The 18,776-nt window shown below is 41.6% G+C and overlaps 1 protein-coding gene across 4 annotated transcripts in view; it reads right to left on the reverse strand.

The window, feature by feature from the left end:
* The window catches only part of LOC139418780 (ubiquitin specific peptidase 53b), a 63,942-nt gene that overhangs the window by 30,287 nt on the left and 14,879 nt on the right, over positions 1–18,776 (reverse strand). For 3 of the 4 annotated variants that reach the window (XM_071168476.1, XM_071168475.1, XM_071168474.1), the window contains 7 exons: positions 13,900–14,046; positions 11,787–11,936; positions 8,552–8,720; positions 5,857–5,967; positions 5,074–5,196; positions 2,634–3,447; positions 2,216–2,283 (listed from right to left, as the gene is read on the reverse strand). In XM_071168476.1, the coding sequence (XP_071024577.1) occupies positions 2,216–2,283; positions 2,634–3,447; positions 5,074–5,196; positions 5,857–5,967; positions 8,552–8,720; positions 11,787–11,936; positions 13,900–14,046 (1,582 nt within the window). The remainder of the gene's footprint in view (positions 1–2,215; positions 2,284–2,633; positions 3,448–5,073; positions 5,197–5,856; positions 5,968–8,551; positions 8,721–11,786; positions 11,937–13,899; positions 14,047–18,776) is intronic. The other variant, XM_071168477.1, reaches the window with a different exon arrangement.

Below are 18,776 nucleotides of genomic sequence, written 5' to 3' on the forward strand. Positions count from 1 at the left end.
AAATGGCTGTCTAGCAATGATCAACAAACAACTTGACAGAGCTTGAAGATATTTTAAAATAATTATACAAATATTGTACAATCCAGATGTGCAAAGCTCTTAAAGACTTACTCAGAAAGACTCACAGCTGTCATCATTGCCAAAGGTGATTCTAATATTGCAGGCGAAACCCTGCGGAAAATCAAACCAGAAAGTGGCTTCTATTTTGAAAACTCCATGTTCCATAGCCTGCCTTTGCTCCATTTGTAGGGATATCAACCAGATTCCTTTTCCTATCGCTTCCTCAAGGTGTCAACAGTCGTTAGACATAGTTTTGGGCTTTTATTTTGAAAAATGAGCAAGAACGATAACATCGTGTCATTGTATGGCTGGGTGCCAACAGCGTTTTGTAAGTGCAACAGAGTTTGGGCAGCCATTGTCTCTCCCTCTCCTACTGAAAAATACAGTTGCGGTTGATATATTATCGATTATATATTTTAAAAACAACCTGAGGATTGATTATATGTTACGGATACTATTTGGAATTTTCCATCTGCGTTGTCGTGACCGCTCTTTCCTGTGGATTTATGAACATAACGTGCCAAACAAACTAAGGTATTTTGGATATAAAAATAATCTTTATGGAACAAAAGGAACATTTATTGTGTAACTGGGAGTCTCGTGAGTGAAAACATCCGAAGATCATCAAAGATAAATTATTAATTTGATTGCTTTTCTGATTTTCGTGACCAAGCTACTTGATGCTAGGTGTTCATAATGTTTTGTCGAGCGATCGATAAACTTACACAAACGCTTGGATTGCTTTCGCTGTAAAGCATATTTTCAAAATCTGACACGACAGGTGGATTAACAAAAGGCTAAGCTGTGTTTTGCTATATTGCACTTGTGATTTCATGAATATAAATATTTTTAGTAATATTATTTGAATGTGGCGGAAACAGGTACAAAAGTATCTATATCCACAGTAAAACGAGTCCTACATCGATATAACCTGAAAGGCCGCTCAGCAAGGAAGAAGCCACTACTCCAAAACCACCATATAAAAGCCAGACTATGGTTTGCAACTGCACATGGGGACAAAGATCATACTTTTTGGAGAAATGTCCTCTGGTTTGATGAAACAAAAATAGAACTGTTTGGCCATAATGACCATTGTTATGTTTGGAGGATAAGGGGGAGGCTTGCAAAGCTGAAGAACAACATCCCAATCGTGAAGCATGGGGGTGGCAGCATCATGTTGTGGGGGTGCTTTGCTGCAAGAGGGACTGGTGCACTTCACAAAATAGATGGCATCATGAGGAAGGAAAATTATGTGGATATATTTAAGCAACATCTCACGACATCAGTCTGGAAGTTAAAGCTTGGTCGCAAATGGGTCTTCCAAATGGACAATGACCCCAAGCATACTTCCAAAGTTGTGGCAAAATGGCTTAAGGACAACAAAGTCAAGGTATTGGAGTGGGCATCACAAATCCCTAACCTCAATCCTATAGAAAATGTGTGGGCAGAACTGAAAAAGCGTGTGCGAGCAAGGAGGCCTACAAACATGACTGAGTTACACCAGCTCTGTCAGGAGGAATGGGCCAAAATTCACCCAACTTATTGTGGGAAGCTTGAGGAAGGCTACCTGAAACGTTTGATCCAAGTTAAACAATTTAAAGGCAATGCTACCAAATACTAATTGAATGTATGCAAACCTCTGACCCACTGGGAATGTGATGAAAGAAATAAAAGCTGAAATAAATCATGAAAACCTGCAAAATGGTGACTGTAAATCAGGGAAAAAAACTTACTCCCCTGTTTTGGAGCAGCCCTCCCACCCCAGTACATTTTTAACTGTCCCTTAGAGAGAACATGACAGTCTTTCAGTTTAAACTACAATTGATGAACCTTCACTACATACAGTACTACAGCTGTAGGATCTTAATTGGAACAGTAAAAATAATCCTGCAGCATGTTGCTTGATCGGTGGTTAGGCTATATTAGTGGTTAGGCTATTAGCCGGCCAAAATTGGGCAACATGAAAAGTGCAATACGGTTAATATAACCATGTTTTCATGTTTGCATGTTTTCAGTGAATTTATGTAAATCATGAAGCCCATGTGCCTTTCCTGCTTTGCAGAAAAATTCTCAGAAACAAAAGAGTGATAAAAAATAAGATCATACAACTTCTATATTAAAAACACACTCTTGAAAGCTCAGAACATCCACTTACCTTGATGCAAAGAGGAGTGTACCGCGTCAGGTTTTGAATCACATCTGTTTGGGTGAAGTTGACCCCTGCTGAAAAAAATAAGAAGATTTCAACTCTTGAGAGTAAGATCGTTGTGATGCCCCAAGAGATGAAGCTTATGATGGACATTGTGGTGCAACTATCATTGTGTGATATTTAAAGTGTCAAATGCATTGTATTAGCGTATGGGTCCCCTGGAAAGACAAAAAATCTATGTAAACAAATATAAGGAAAGTTTATTCGGCGTCAAACTACGAACTCGATTAAACGAGACTTGAATGTAAACAAAGTCCACCTTTGTGACTGCACACCTGGCACTAACCTATTCTCCTAGGCTTTAGCTCAGCAGGCTAAAGCCCGGTCTCTAGATCTGGGTTCAAACCTAGTCTGTCACACATACCTCTGAGACTGCACCTCTGGTGTCAACCGCTGCTCCTTCCCGGCAAAGCTGTCTACCCCGGGCGAGTCAGGGTTGGTGGAGCCGCTGCTCAGCCGGTCGCTGCTCTCGTATCCCGACTCAGTCCTCTGGATTGTCCAGGTGTCGCTGCGCAACAGGGCTTTGGGCCCGCCCTTGGCCCTCCCCCCACCTCTGCTCCCACCCCCTCCACCGCCCTGGTCTCCGTGCCCACTTGCCCTGCCCTCCGATTCGAGGGAGCTGTGGCTCTCTGTCTCCTGCCGCTGCTCGTCCTCGTAAATCGTCATCAAGCACTTCTTCTGCTTGCGCTCTTCCCTTATCCTGAGACGCTCCCGTTCCCGCTCTTTATCCCTTTCCCGCTCTTTTTCCCAGTCCCGGTTGTCCCGATCGCTGCCGTAAAGCCTCTCCTGACAGGAGGGTTTAGAGAGCCGGGGGCTACCACCACCGCCGCCGTGCTGCTGCTGTTGTTGCCGTCGTTCAAGGTCATTCAAGACGCTGTCCACGTTCAGAACTTCCCGGATGGGCCTCCAGGAGGGCTTGGCTTTGTTGCGGCCCGCTCCCGACCCGCCATCCTTCTCCCACGCATCCTGGCTGCCGTCCTGTTCTTGGCGACCAGGGGAGGTTTCCTGTCTCCAACTGTGTCCACCAGGGGCACCGGATTGAGAGCGTGGGTCCTGGGAAGCTCTGTTCTGGTGGGAGGATGACAACTTGTCAGCCCGGGCGCCACTCCCGCCTCGCAACCTCTGGTCGGCGTGCTGCCTCAGCCCGCCCTCAGAAGGGGATCTGGCATAGGCCATATCTAAACAGGAAGTGACATACAGATATAGGATCTTCATTTGTGCCAGTTTGCTACAGCAGGACAATAATCCTGCAGCAACAGGAAATGTGAATAATTATAATTAATGGACATTTTTGTAGGGGTACATTAAGACAGATCAAGTCTGAAATGTCAAAGTGGAAATTACAAACTTTAGAAATTCTAAACCTCAAATACACTTCACATTTTTATTTTCCCAGATTGCAGGAAAGTTCTACTGCAACAGGGTGATCAAATTAAGATCCTACATACAGTGGGACAAAAAAGTATTTAGTCAGCCACCAATTGTGCAAGTTCTCTCACTTAAAGAGATGAGAGGCCTGTAATTTTCATCATAGGTACACCTCAACTATGACAGACAAAATGAGGAAAAAATATCCAGAAAATCACATTGTAGGATTTTTAATGAATTTATTTGCAAATTATGGTGGAAAATAAGTATTTGGTCAATAACAAAAGTTTATCTAAATACTTTGTTATATACCATTTGTTGGCAATGACAGAGGTCAAACATTTTCTGTAAGTCTTCACAAGGTTTTCACATACTGTTGCTGGTATTTTGGCCCATTCCTCCATGCAGATCTCCTGTGCTGGCTGACTAAATACTTTTTTGCCCCACTGTATGTAAGAAAGAGCATTTTTGTTTTAGTGTGTCAAGCGTGCATATTGTACATATGTAGCATTGTAAAATGTATTTAGGCCAACAATCTACATATAAGCTTGATATAGGTGGTTTTTAAATATATTTCTCAGGATTGGATAAATTTTGCATAAAAAATGAATGGCTCGATTGAGAGAAGAAAATCTCCTGCACTTGGTCCAAGGTTTAAATCGTAAAAGCCGAAGATATTTGACATTAGGATACAACGCCTTCCAACATCGTCCAGATATGCCAAAAGACAATATTACATAATCTTTCTCTGAATATTCTGTTTCAAGTGGAATTTTGGGTCGAGAAATCTGATTGGAGAGGGCACTTTTGGGACACATGTCACATGGTCTTCTGGGAAACAATGGCAAAATGCAACGCACATTGTTTAGCTTTATCAGAAAACATACCTCTGAACTGAAAATGTAAGAATAAAAGCTAGGATTAGAACTAAACAAAAAAAATGAAAGTGGTGAAGCACACTGGAACCAATTATTTCCATCTTGCATGGTTCTGTTTGCCCTGAGCCAACTTTATCTGTGTAGGACAGATGTTATGCTCTTTTCTTGGAGATTGGCCATTGCTGCCCTTAGTTTGCCCTTTTCTTCAGGGCCACATCTAAAATCAAATGCACCAAAACATTATCCAAGTGACCCATCAGGCAATCTATTGGAGGTGCACCGCATCATCATATCACATTATAGTAAATACAATTTGTGGCTATAAACAGTGTGAAAAATCATACAACCACACATGAGGAGAAAACTGTTGCATCTTAATAATCTACATTCAGGTTAACACAGTCAAGTATACATTGACTTTGGTTGTAGCACTGTTTGGTTGTATAGTTCACTCATCACACGCAACATTAAGTTTGTGGTAGTCAGTGACAAGTAACTGCCTCTGATTCAGTGAATACGTTACCTGGTTAGTAGAACAATCACTGTACTGCACGTTACCTTTGTGTGGATCTAGTTTTCGATGCCCTCTTTCGGCCTCTTTCTTTATCCCTTCTACCACCCTCTGGGAAGTCTCCTTGGAAGGATCCCGGAATGTGTTGGGACTAGCAGGTGGGCCTTTCACTAGGGATATTGGGATTGGGATAACACATGAGTTACAACACATGCTCTTTGGATTTGATTTGATTTATTGTACAATTTAAAAACACAATTCAACCACACAATGTGGATACAAAACATTTAAAATCTTTAAGTATACCACAAAAAAGGTTTAAAAACACTGCTGTTATTTTTAAGCTATTTTTTTAAATATATATTTTTTGAAATCTTAGTTGTCTTCCTCTGCCAATTTGCCTTGGGGCCCTGACATACAGTGGGGAGAACAAGTATTTGACACACTGCCGATTTTGCAGGTTTTCCTACTTTTCCTACTTACAATGCAAATCTAGAAAATCACATTGTATGATTTTTAAGTAATTAATTAGCATTTTATTGCATGACATAAGTATTTGATACATCAGAAAAGCTCCCTCCAAAGATTTCCCATTGGGTTCAGGTCTGGAGACTGGCTAGTAAGTAGGAAACACTGCAAAATTGGCAGTGTATCAAATACTTGTTCTCCCCACTGTATTTCATCTAAGGCCAAAGGGGCCTGGGTCATGTTCTTCAGGGCACCCGGAAGTACAACGATTTTAAAAGTTTTGAAATGTAATCGAAAATTAGGTTCAATACGCTTCAAAGCCTTTACTGTTCTGTGCCTACTGGCCTTGACCCGGATCTTACCTCTTTTGTAGCCTGAGGTGGAGGGTGGAGGTAGCATCTGCTTATAGGGCCCCTGGTTGGAGCGAAGTGGGCCTGCTTTCTCCCGGACGGCATCCAGCTTCTTCATCCCTGCTGCAGAAGCAGAACATCAGACAAGCATTCTGTGAGATGTGGTGAGAGCTATTGGCCATGTTCCAGGCTGACTACATTTCAGATGCATGCCAGATCTCAGAACGCTTGGATGGGTGTTTAACATGTCAGCTATCCACATCATATGATATAGAAATCTGATGCTTAACTGCGCAGTCAGTGACGTGGCACACAACCAATGCAACATCTGCAATGCAGTTGGTCTGGAAAGCAACCTATGTGTATGAAGGCCTTTGCTCTAGCCTGACACTAACCCAGCTGATTGAGTTTCCCAACGGTTAGCAGAATAAACTTGTTAAAGAAGGGCTAGAATAACATCCTGCAGTGGTGGCCAACTGCACAGGAGGAGAGTTGGCCACCGCTGCTGTAAGCTAAAATGCAACATTGGACAATGCATTTAAAAAAACGTTATAATAATGTTGCACATTTTCCACAAATGTTGTCTGCTCCATTGGTGTTTTTTACGACACATGACATGACCTAGCCCCAGTAGTTTGCCTATCACAAACCTGTGTGTCTATCCTTGCCAAGGTGTTCCGCCTCACGAAAACAGCAACTGGCCCAGTCTGGCATTCGTTCACTCCATTTTTGGTAGCATCTAGCCAGCCCATGTTGCGTCCCAATTCTCTACCCTGCTGCCTTGTGTGTACACATGTTCAGTTACCTTCACGGATTTAAAAGGAAAAGACTGTGGCAAAGAATACGGTGGAAACTCCCTTTAACCCAGGGGTCTCAAACCCATGGGAGCTATATCAGGCCCATAAAATGCTTTCTTGTGGGGTCCAGACTGATATCTGATTCCGATTGGAATTAGGCCCTCAAAGGATTTTCTTGCTTTTGGAATCAACCCACATGCACAATTAGGTAAATGATTTAATAGGCTTTTTCGATCATGCTTTTAAATGCATTAGGGAAGAGCATCCAATTTGGCAGTGCACACTTTGGAAGAAAGGTAGAGAATTTGGACGCCTAACTAGTGTTACAGCATACCAGCTACTCTTCATCCAAATCAGTAGTCATGTGTGACTATACAGTATATAGAACAACCAGTGAGGAGTATTTGCCAGTTAACCAGGCTTCAATTAGATAATGGAAAGGCATGCAAAGGCCAAAATAAAGTACTTTTATCTGTCGGCACGTTGATTAGTAGTCCACTGTTTGATTGTCCCCCCGAATTTGTTTTCGCTTTACAGGTGTATCGATATCAAAGAAAAAATGCACTCTTTGTTTACTTTATATAATTAGCCCAATATTGTATGGTCACAGTGTATTTATATTTGATTGGATTTCAACATAAAATAAGTATTTATGCTCTGAGTAGTCTGTGGCGAGCCCACGAGTTACACAATCTCCAATTCGGGAAAAGGTTATTCTCAGACAAGAGCACTGCTAAGGCAGGTTAACAATGCCTAAAAAAACCTATCAACAGCATCGATAATCCAGCCAATACTGCCCAAAAGCAGTATAACAAATATACGTCCTTATATAAACCAATAATCTACCTCAAACAATAACGAAACACAACACTTTAATTACTTACTCTTATCCACATAATAATGCAAATCAAATCCCATTCCAAAAGAGGTGACCGGATACGACGCCCAGGCTAAACGGTCCATTTCAAAGAGCAGGACACCATTTCCGAAAGCAAGTGCATATTAGAATGGGAACAAACGCGGCATGGGAGATCACTGGAGGGAGTGAAAGCTACCAAGCGCACTTGACCCGGGGAGCAGGGATTGCAGGGAAAGCAGGGATTAGGCAGGGAGGCAGGCGTGGGCAGTAATCTGCACGCCACAGACATCCTCATATCAAGTTCAACTCTGCACACGACAAGGGAGGACAATCCCAATCCCCAACGCTCCGTCTGGGGAGCGGTTTTAAAAACAATGCCAGGCGCAATCACATTGAAAGGATGTTTTTTCTCTCAAAGCGACGGCAGAGTTAGTTGTGTACTGTAGGACTCTGTATTACGCATGTAGTGGAAGCAGGATAGTACATATTCTCTTTCCACAGCTACGTTATTTGAGGGGAAATGTATTGTTGCTGGGTTGTGGGTGGTGGATATGTGATTAAGATAGAACCTTGTGTATGGGCAAGAAAATTGTGGAAAGACAGTGAGGACGACTGTGAAACAAAGTCTACTTAAGGCATTTAGGTAAAATGCATTCCACTTAAATGCCTTAAGTAAAGTGTTACCAACATTTTTGCACCAGGTGGTAGTGACCGAAAAAGTTAAGTAAACGTTTAATGACCATAACCTAACCTGCCCCACACCTCCCATTAAAGGTCTGCTACACTGGACACTTAATTTTTGCTGAGCGTGAGACGCTCTCATTCATTTCAATATAACCAAGAACCTACAAAACTTTGCATAAAATTATGCTCTGGTTCTATTTTCAAGAATTTGAAGTGCAGCACACGGCCAAAAACTCTTCATAAAGTGGCTCCCGCTCTGCTCACGATGGCAAAAGTAACGAATCCAGTGTAGCAGGTAAAAACCAACTGTTTTTGTGACGACTCATTGTGACACACATGTAAACCCACCGTTAATGTTTCGTCTTACCTGGCACTTCCCCGTTGATGTTGGCTTTAAAGCGGGGACACATGGTTGTTTGTCTGGGTGCGTCCTCGCTGGAGACTGGGGTTCCCTCCAGGTTAGTGTAGAACAGGAGCAGTGGCTGGAAATGTCCCCGGATGCATTTAGAGGCCACGTCTTTCCACTTGGATCCGATCTAAGAAGAACATAAAAATTATGTAAAAGTGAAAATTATGTTTTGATGTGTAACTGACATGTTTGAGACTAAACGCTAAAGAATAGCAACTACTATGTTGACATACATGACGTTTTTATTTTCTTCATATAATGTGAAGTACAGAGAATTTTCGGTGTATTTCTACAGTACCAACCAGTCAAAAGTTTGGACACACCCATTCAAAAGTTTTTCTTTATTTCTACTATTTTCTACATTGTAGAATAACAGTGAACACATCAAAACTATGAAATAACACATATGGGATCATGTAGTAACCAAAAAAGTGTTAAACACATCAAAAGATATTTAATATTCTTCAAAGCAGCCCCCCTTTGCCTTGATGACAACTTTGCACCCTCTTGGCATTCTCTCAACCAGCTTCATGAGAAATGCTTGTCCAACAGTCTTGAAGGAGTTCCCACATATGCTGAGCACTTATTAGCTGCTTTTCCTTCACTCTGCGGTCCAACTTATACCAAACCATCTGAATTTTGTAGTGGTCAGATGATTGTGGAGGCCAGGTCATCTGATGCAGAACTCCATCACTCTCCTTCTTGGTCAAATAGCTTTTACACAGCCTGGAGGTGTGTTGGGTCATTGTCCTGTTAAAAAACAAATGATAGTCCCACTAAGCGCAAACCAGATGGAATGGCGTATCGCTGCAGAATGCTGTGGTAGCCATGCTGATTAAGTGTGCCTTGAATTCTAAAAAAATCGCTGACAGTGTCACCAGCAAAGCACCCCCACACCATCACACTTCCTCCTCCATGGTAACCACACATGTGGAGATCATCCGTTCACCTACACTGCATCTCACAAAGACACGGCAGTTGGAACCAAAAATCTCAAATTTGGACTCATCAGACCAAAGGACAGATTTCCACCGGTCTAATGTCCATTGCTCGTGTTTCTTGGCCCAAGCCAGTCTCTTCTTCTTATTGGTGTCCTTCAGTAGTGGCTTCTTTGCATCAATTCGATCATGAAGGCCTGATTCACACAGTCTCCTCTGAACAGTTGATGTTGAGATGTGTCTGTTACCTGAACTCTGTGATGCATTTATTTGGGCTACAATCTGAGGTGCAGTTAACTCTAATGAACTTATCCTCTGCAGCAGAGGTAACTCTGGGTCTGTCACGTCCTGGCCTTAGTTACCTTTGTTTTCTTTATTATTTTGGTTAAGCCAGGGTGTGATATGGGTGATTTATGTCTTTTGTCTTGTCTAGGTTTTTTTTTGTAGATTTATGGGGTTGTGTTCAGTTTAGGTGTCTAGGTAAGCCTATGGTTGCCTAGATTGGTTCTCAATCAGAGGCAGGTGTTTATTGTTGTCTCTGATTGGGAACCATATTTAGGCAGCCATATTCTTTGGGTATTTTGTGGGTGATTGTTTCCTGTCTTTGTGTTTTATGCACCAGTTAGGACTGTTACGGTTTTCATGTTTATTGTTTTGTAGTTTGTTCATGTTTGAGTTTTCTTATTAAAGAACCATGAACTATAACCACGCTGCGTTTTGGTCCGCCTCTCCTTCCCAGGAAGAAAGCCGTGACAGGGTCCTCCTTTCCTGTGAGAGGTAGTTTTGTGACTGCACTTGAAGAAACTTTCAAAGTTCTTGAAATGTTCCAGGCTGACTGACCTTCATATCTTAAAGTAATGATGGACTGTAATTTCTCTTTGCTTATTTGAGCTGTTCTTGCAATAATATGGACTTAGCCCTATTTGGTAAAAGACCATCTTCTGTATGCCACCCCTACCTTGTCACAACACAACTGATTGGCTCAAACGCATTAAGAAGGAAATTCCACAAATTAACAAGGAACACCTGTTAATTGAAATGCATTCCAGGTGACTACCTCATGAAGCTGCTTGAGAGAATGCCAAGAATGTGGAAAGCTGTCATCAAGGCAAAGGGTGGCTACTTTGAAGAATTTCAAATATAAAATATATTTTGATTTGTTTAACACTTTTTTGGTTACAACATGATTCCATGTGTGTTATTTCATAGTTTTGATGTCTTTCACTATTATTCTACAATGTAGAAAACAGTAAAAATAAAGAAAAACCCTTGAATGAGTAGGTGTCCAAACTTTTGACTGGTACTGTACGTGTGTGGTGATTCCAAATGAAACAAGGTCTAGTGTCGTGTTTTTGTTGGTGAGTCATAGACCTTGTATAACTATCAGCTTAACGATGGATAGTTTGAGTAAGATGTTAAAATGGCTTCCATCTTTTGTGAACCTGTCCATTTTGCCTTCACATTTCATCATTACAATTTGGCAGAGCTCTTGTGAGAGCCTTTAGTTGATTGCTAAGCTTTTTAAAATTTGTACATTTAAAAAATGTTTAACTAGGCAAGTCAGTTAAGAACAAATTCTTATTTACAATGACAGCCTACCCTCCCTAACCCAGACAATGCTGGGCCAATTGTGCGCCACCCTATGGGACTGCGATACAGGATGTAGTGTCACTACAGACCCAGGATGGAACCTGGGTCTGTAGTGACACCTCTAGCATTGCCGCTGCGCGACTAAGGATCACAAGGATACCTCAAAGGATAGCCCAGCTGTTAAAAGGAAAGCATTGCTTTTATGGCTCTTGTCAAAAAAATATATTTAGTATCAATAACCTACTTTCTTTCATTCATTAAACACAGATGATGTTTGCCGTTGGCTATGTTAAAGGGACATTACTCTCCAAAATTAACATTTGCAAGATGTTTTTAGATCTCAAATGTAGTCTTAACATCAAGATGAATCCACATTGGATTGTGTCAATGTATCTGTATGCCAACACCAAATTAATGGAAAAGATAAGCACCTAATAAGATCTGGAAATGATTTGGTCCTTAACGTTCTGATTCATTTGATGTAGCTGGATCGGCTGAATTGATGGCCTGGGACTTATCTCAACATAAGAGCACTTTTGAGGTTGTTTTCAATGTTTTGACATGACTTCTGCAACATCTGCACAAATAGATCATCTATGAGATATTAGAAGCATTTTTCTCAATTAATTTGAAACAGACCCCAACACATTCATTTAAACACTCACCTCTTTCACGGTGGCGTCATCAAAGAAGACCCATTTTAAGGACTTGGTGTGATAAGCGAACGCAGAGTAATGTTTGCTGGAGAAACAAATCATTCCCACGAGACGTAACTCACTCCTTTTGGCGTTCTCATCAGTGACCCGGTTGAACAGCTGAAATAAGACATACATGAAAGATGGCAAACACGAACAATGGATACATATTATCAATTAGGATAGGAATCTTCAACCAACTTTGACACTTAGTTAACACTCAAGCAAACCCTAATACAGCTATCCATTCTGGCTACTTTACAGACGCCCTCCAGATCTCACAGCACCTGGATAGGATTTAGTCAGACTGGAATGTGAACATAAACAGTGGACAATCATGTCTCTTTGTGTGTGAGCTATTTCCCATTTGGAGTGTGTTCATACTTTTGTTCTTGGATCATACTTCACAATATGTGCCCCTAATAACTTTGCATTTAAATGGTAGGCTACAAAGGCAGATACAGTGTAATTACAATGACATATTTCTACATACTACTAACAATTGTTATACCTGATTGTGGCATGAATAAATTATACCTACATACTGTAGGCAGGTGCAGTCAGTGTAATTATAGTGTAGGCACACATTGTAACATATAACCTACATCTGTTGGTGTTACTACAGTAATAACTGTAGTAACACCATTGTAATGATGCCAGCTTTTCCTGATTTGTTTATCTGTTGTTATTATATTTTGAAAACAAGCAATTGAGTAATATCTCACATATTTGCAAATATTTGATTTAGTGTTTCTTGTTTTCTTTCATGAAAAGATCTTCATTTTTAAGTTGTATTCTTCAAAATGGAGGCGTAGTTACTTTATTTTAGCTGATACAATGAGACCACTGGAAATTGTACAGATTGAACTTTTAAGGATAATACTGTATACTGAAGATTTTCCTCTGGGGGTGCTTTTGAAACCAAAAGGGCCCACGAAATGGAATAAAATATTGTGCAGAAATTACATAATTAGACACCCATGTAGGAGTTAAAAATATTCAAAAATGAAGGACTATGTTGTTGAATGGGATTGGGGTGCAGTGTGGGTCAGTTGGTAGATCATGGTGCTTGCAATGCCCAGGATTGTGGGTTCGAATGGCACTGGGGCCACCCAAACAAAAATTACTAAGTTGCTTTGGATAAAAGTCTGCTAAATGTATACACCAACGTTCAAAAGTGCGGGGTCACATTTAGAAATTTCCTTGGATCCTAATAACATATCAAAACACCAAATACTTAGAAATGTCCTTGTTTTTGAAAGAAAGTCATTTTTTTTGTCCACTAAAATAACATCAAATTGATCAGAAATACAGTGTAGACATTGTTAATGTTGTAAATGACTATTGTAGCTGGAAAGGGCAGGTTTTTTATGGAATATCTACATAGGAGTACAGAGGCCCATTACCAGCAACCATCACTCCTGTGTTCCAATGGCACGTTGTGTTAGCTAATCCAAGTTTATCATTTTAAAAGGCTAATTGATCATTTGAAAACCTTTTTGCAATTATGTTAGCACAGATGAAAACTGTTGTCCTGATTAAAGAAGCAATGAAACTGGCCTTCTTTAGACTAGCTGAGTATTTGTGGGTTCGATTACAGGCTCAAAACGGCCAGAAACAAAGACCTTTCTTCTGAAACTCATCCGTCTATTCTTGTTCTGAGAAATGAAGACTATTCCATGCGTGAAATTGCCAAGAAACTGAAGATTTCGTACAACGCTGTGTAGTTCTCCCTTCACAGAACAGCGCAAACGGGCACTAACCAGAATAGAAAGAGGAGTGGGAGGCCCCGGTGCACAACTGAGCAAGAGGACAAGTACATTAGAGTGTCTAGTTTGAGAAACAGACGCCTAACAATATGCTTTTCTGTCAAAAACAAGGACATTTCTAAGTGACCCCAAACTTTTGAACGGTCGTGTATATTGTTTTTATTATGAATTATTATTGTCATCTTATTCTGTATTATTATCATTGTTATTATTAAAATGAATTTATTAATATTCAATAATCTTGTATATCCGTCAAGCCAATTTGATGTAAACAAGTAGCGACTAAACTTCCATTGTGTATTTTTAACTCTTACCCCCGAGAGGTTGAGATGTGGACCCAGTGACCTAATCACATCCTCTGTAAGGTCAGACTGCTCTGCGTCCCACACAAAGCCAATGGTGACGATCTCTGGGCAGTTCAGGAGAACCCGACGGATCTTGATGCTCTGGCCACAGTTGCTCTGCAAAGAAGATGAGAAACTATCATCCATGAGAGGTAATTAAAAGCAGAAATCTATTTATAAATCTATGTATTTTATTCCAGAAACCTTGTCAACTTTGCCATGAAACATGTTGCATCATATTGGAATCATAAACTATAATATATACAGAACTATGGTAGCACTTTATAATAACTCCACGTAAATAAAGCATTCATAATGGATTAGTAAATACGTTTCATAATTTATTATTCACAACTCCCACATTTGTAAATGTTAGTAACCTAGTAACCATTTATAAACAACTTCTAAATTATTTAATAATGATGTATAAGATGTTTAATAAACCATTTCCTAATTGTTAGTTAAGTCTTTTTGTGTGGCCTCATCTAAAGTGTGGGCTATATATACTTTATAAATGCTTTGAGCGACCAGTGTCACAAGATATGCTATTGGTAGATATTCCAGCAGTCTCAAAATGGCCCCTAGAATTTATCAATGGTTAAACACAACACAGAGGATCTTTAAGAAAATATATTGAAAATGATATTCCAAAACAGTCACACTGCTGTAATAGTGTGATGTGTACCTTTATACAAATGCTGAGGAAAATAACGAAAATGCTAATATATGCACACACAGTGTTTTCGGAAAGTATTCAGACCCCTTGACTTTTTCCACATTTTGTTACGTTACAGCCTTACTCTAAAATGGATTAAATAACAAAAAAATCCTCAGCAATCTATACACAATACTTCACAATGATAAAGCAAAAACAGTGTCTTAGTAATGTTTGCAAATGTATTTAAAAAAAATGAAATACCTTATTTACACAAGCATATATTAATGAGATTCGAAATTGAGCTCAGGTGCATCCTGTTTCCATTGATCATCCTTGAGATGATTCCACAACTTAATTGTCCACCTGTGGTAAATTCAATTGATTGGAAATAATTTTTAAAGGCACACACCTGTCTATATAAGGTCCAACAGTTGACAGTGCATGTCTGAGCGAAAACCAAGCCATGAAGTTGAAGGAAAAATCTGAGACAGGATTGTGTCAATTCATAGGTCTGGGGAAGGGTACCAAAAAATGTCTGCAGGATTGAAGGTCCCCAAGAACACTGTGGCATCCATCATTCTTCAATGGAATAAGTTTGGAACCACCTAGGCTCTTCCTCTTCCAGGCCAAACTGAGCAATCTGGGGAGAAGGGCCTTGGTCAGGGAGGTGACGAAGAACCCAATTGTCACTCTGACAAAACTCTAGAGTTCCTCTGTGGAGATTGAAGAACCTTCCAGAAGGACAACCATCTCTGCAGCACTCCACCAATCAGTCCTTTATGGTAGACTGGGCAGATCAAAAAAACCTCCTCAGTAAAAGGCACATGACAGCCCACTTGGAGTTTGCCAAAAGGCACCTAAATGACTCTCAGACCATGGGAAACAAAATTCTCTGGTCTGATGAAACCAAGACTGAACTCTTTAGGCTAAATGCCAAGTGTCATGTCTGGAGGAAACCTGGCACCATACCTACAGTGAAGCATTGTGGTGGCAGCATCATGCTGTGGGGCTGTTTTTCAGCGGCAGGGACTGGGGGCAAAGTACAGAGAGATCCTTGATGAAAACCTGCTCCAGATGGCTCAGGAATTCAGACTGGGGCGAAGGTTCACCTTCCAACAGGACAACAACCCTAAGCACACAGCCAAGACCATGCAGGAGTGGCCTCGAGACAAGTCTCTGAATGTCCTTGAGTGGCCCAGCCAGAGCCCGGCTTGAACCCGATTGAACTTCTCTGGAGAGACCTTGAAAATAGCTGTGCAGCAACACTCCCCATCTGATCTGCAGAGAAGAATGGGAGAAACTCCCCAAATACAGGTGTGCCAAGTTTGTAATGTCATACCCAAGAAGACTTGATGCTGTAGTCGGTGCCAAAGGTGCTTAAACAAAGTACTGAGTAAAGGGTCTGAATACTTATGTAAATGTAATATTTCTGTTTTTACTTTTTATGAAATTAGCAAAAATGTCTAAAAACCTGTTTTTGCTTTGTCATTATGCGGTATTGTGTGTAAATTGATGATAAGAACAAAACAATTTAATACATTTTAGAATAAAGCTGTAACGTAAGAAAATGTGAAAAAAGTCAAGAGGTCTGAATACTTTCCGAAGGCACTGTATAGTGTTTTTTTTGGCAGTGACTTTTCTACCAAAACCAAAGTGTGGATTGCAGTCACTCCTTTAGACAGTCAAATCTCAGTTAACCCAGAACTAAAACCTTGCGTGTTTGTGTTTGCGAAGTCTATCCTCGCAAAAGGAAACTCTCCGCCAAAGTAAAAGGAAACTCTCCACCAAAGCAAAAGGAAACTCTCCGCCAAAGCAAAAGGAAACTCTCAGCCAAAGCAAAAGGAAACTCTCCGCCAAAGCAAAAGGAAACTCTCCGCCAAAGCAAAAGGAAACTATCCGCCAAAGCAAAAGGAAACTCTTCGCCAAAGCAAAAGGAAACTCTCAGCCAAAGCAAAAGGAAACTCTCCGCCAAAGCAAAAGGAAACTCTCCGCCAAAGCAAAAGGAAACTCTCAGCCAAAGCAAAAGGAAACTCTCCGCCAAAGCAAAAGGAAACTCTCCGCCAAAGCAAAAGGAAACTCTCCGCCAAAGCCCCTGGCCTCCTTCCGGTAATTTCGCCACACGCACGAAGCGGTCAACGTTTAAGCACTACATTCACCCATTCCTGGTACATCCAAATAATCAGTGACGAAAACCCAAACACTGAAACTACTCCTGCGAACAGATTATTTGGTTTACGCACAGAATTTACCCTCATGAAAAGGTCTACTTAGTGAAATGTCTCTGCCGCATTTAATCAAACCCCTCTGAATCAGAGAGATGGGGAGGGTTGCATTAATTAATCAACATCCTAGGCGCCCAGGGAACAATGGGTTAACGGTGTTGCTCAGGGGCAGAATGACAGATTTTTACCTTGTCAGCTCGGGGATTCGATCCAGCAACCTTCGGTAACTGGCCGAATGCTCCAACCCGCCAGGCTATCTACTGCCCAGAGCAGTCCATATACTGCTTACGAGGTAAGGAAGCACATATCTGAATACAGTATTCCGCTGAACTATCCCATTACGTTTAAAACCTTACTGTCTTTAAAAGACATGTAAAGTTGCTGCCAAACAAAGCCATGTGTGAATTTAGTCTGCGGTTAAAAGACTGAGGCACTGCAGGCATTTGAAGTATATACATGTAACATTTATACCTCAATCATATATCAGTAGTATTGAATAAATAAAAATCCACTAGTGAAAACTTGCTGTTGTGTGTAGGCTACATCTCCCTGTTTTATGATTATTTTGCGTTGGCGAGGTTGACAACATAAGCAGAACATTCCATTACAACGCTTCCTCAAGTCCTGACATCAGATGTTTGACTATATACACTGCTCAAAAAAAATAAAGGGAACACTTAAACAACACAATGTAACTCCAAGTCAATCACACTTCTGTGAAATCAAACTGTCCACTTAGGAAGCAACACTGATTGACAATACATTTCACATGCTGTTGTGCAAATGGAATAGACAACAGGTGGAAATTATAGGCAATTAGCAAGACACCCCCAATAAAGGAGTGGTTCTGCAGGTGGGGACCACAGACCACTTCTCAGTTCCTATGCTTCCTGGCTGATGTTTTGGTCACTTTTGAATGCTGGCGGTGCTTTCACTCTAGTGGTAGCATGAGACGGAGTCTACAACCCACACAAGTGGCTCAGGTAGTGCAGCTCATCCAGGATGGCACATCAATGCGAGCTGTGGCAAGAAGGTTTGCTGTGTCTGTCAGCGTAGTGTCCAGAGCATGGAGGCGCTACCAGGAGACGGGCCAGTACATCAGGAGACATGGAGGAGGCCGTAGGATGGCAATAACCCAGCAGCAGGACCGCTACCTCCGCCTTTGTGCAAGGAGGAACACTGCCAGAGCCATGCAAAATGACCTCCAGCAGGCCACAAATGTGCATGTGTCTGCTCAAACGGTCAGAAACAGACTCCATGAGGGTGGTATGAAGGCCCGATGTCCACAGGTGGGGTTTGTGCTTACAGCCCAACACCGTGCAGGACGTTTGGCATTTGCCAGAGAACACCAAGATTGGCAAATTCGCCACTGGCGCCCTGTGCTCTTCACAGATGAAAGCAGGTTCACACTGAGCACGTGACAGACGTGACAGAGTCTGGAGACGCCGTGGAGAACGTTCTGCTGCCTGCAACATCCTACAGCATGACCGGTTTGGCGGTGGGTCAGTCATGGTGTGGGGTGGCATTTCTTTGTGGGGCCGCACAGCCCTCCATGTGCTCGCCAGAGGTAGCCTGACTGCCATTAGGTACCGAGATGAGATCCTCAGACCCCTTGTGAGACCATATGCTGGTGCGGTTGGCCCTGGGTTCCTCATAATGCAAGACAATGCTAGACCTCATGTGGCTGGAGTGTGTCAGCAGTTCCTGCAAGAGGAAAGCATTGATGCTATGGACTGGCCCGCCCGTTCCCCAGACCTGAATCCAATTGAGCACATCTGGGACATCATGTCTCGCTCCATCCACCAACGCCACGTTGCACCACAGACTGTCCAGGAGTTGGCGGATGCTTTAGTCCAGGTCTGGGAGGAGATCCCTCAGGAGACCATCCGCCACCTCATCAGGAGCATGCCCAGACGTTGTAGGGAGGTCATACAGGCACGTGGAGGCCACACACACTACTGAGCCTC

Source organism: Oncorhynchus clarkii, chromosome 10, assembly GCF_045791955.1.
Source record: "Oncorhynchus clarkii lewisi isolate Uvic-CL-2024 chromosome 10, UVic_Ocla_1.0, whole genome shotgun sequence".
NCBI lineage: Eukaryota > Metazoa > Chordata > Actinopteri > Salmoniformes > Salmonidae > Oncorhynchus > Oncorhynchus clarkii.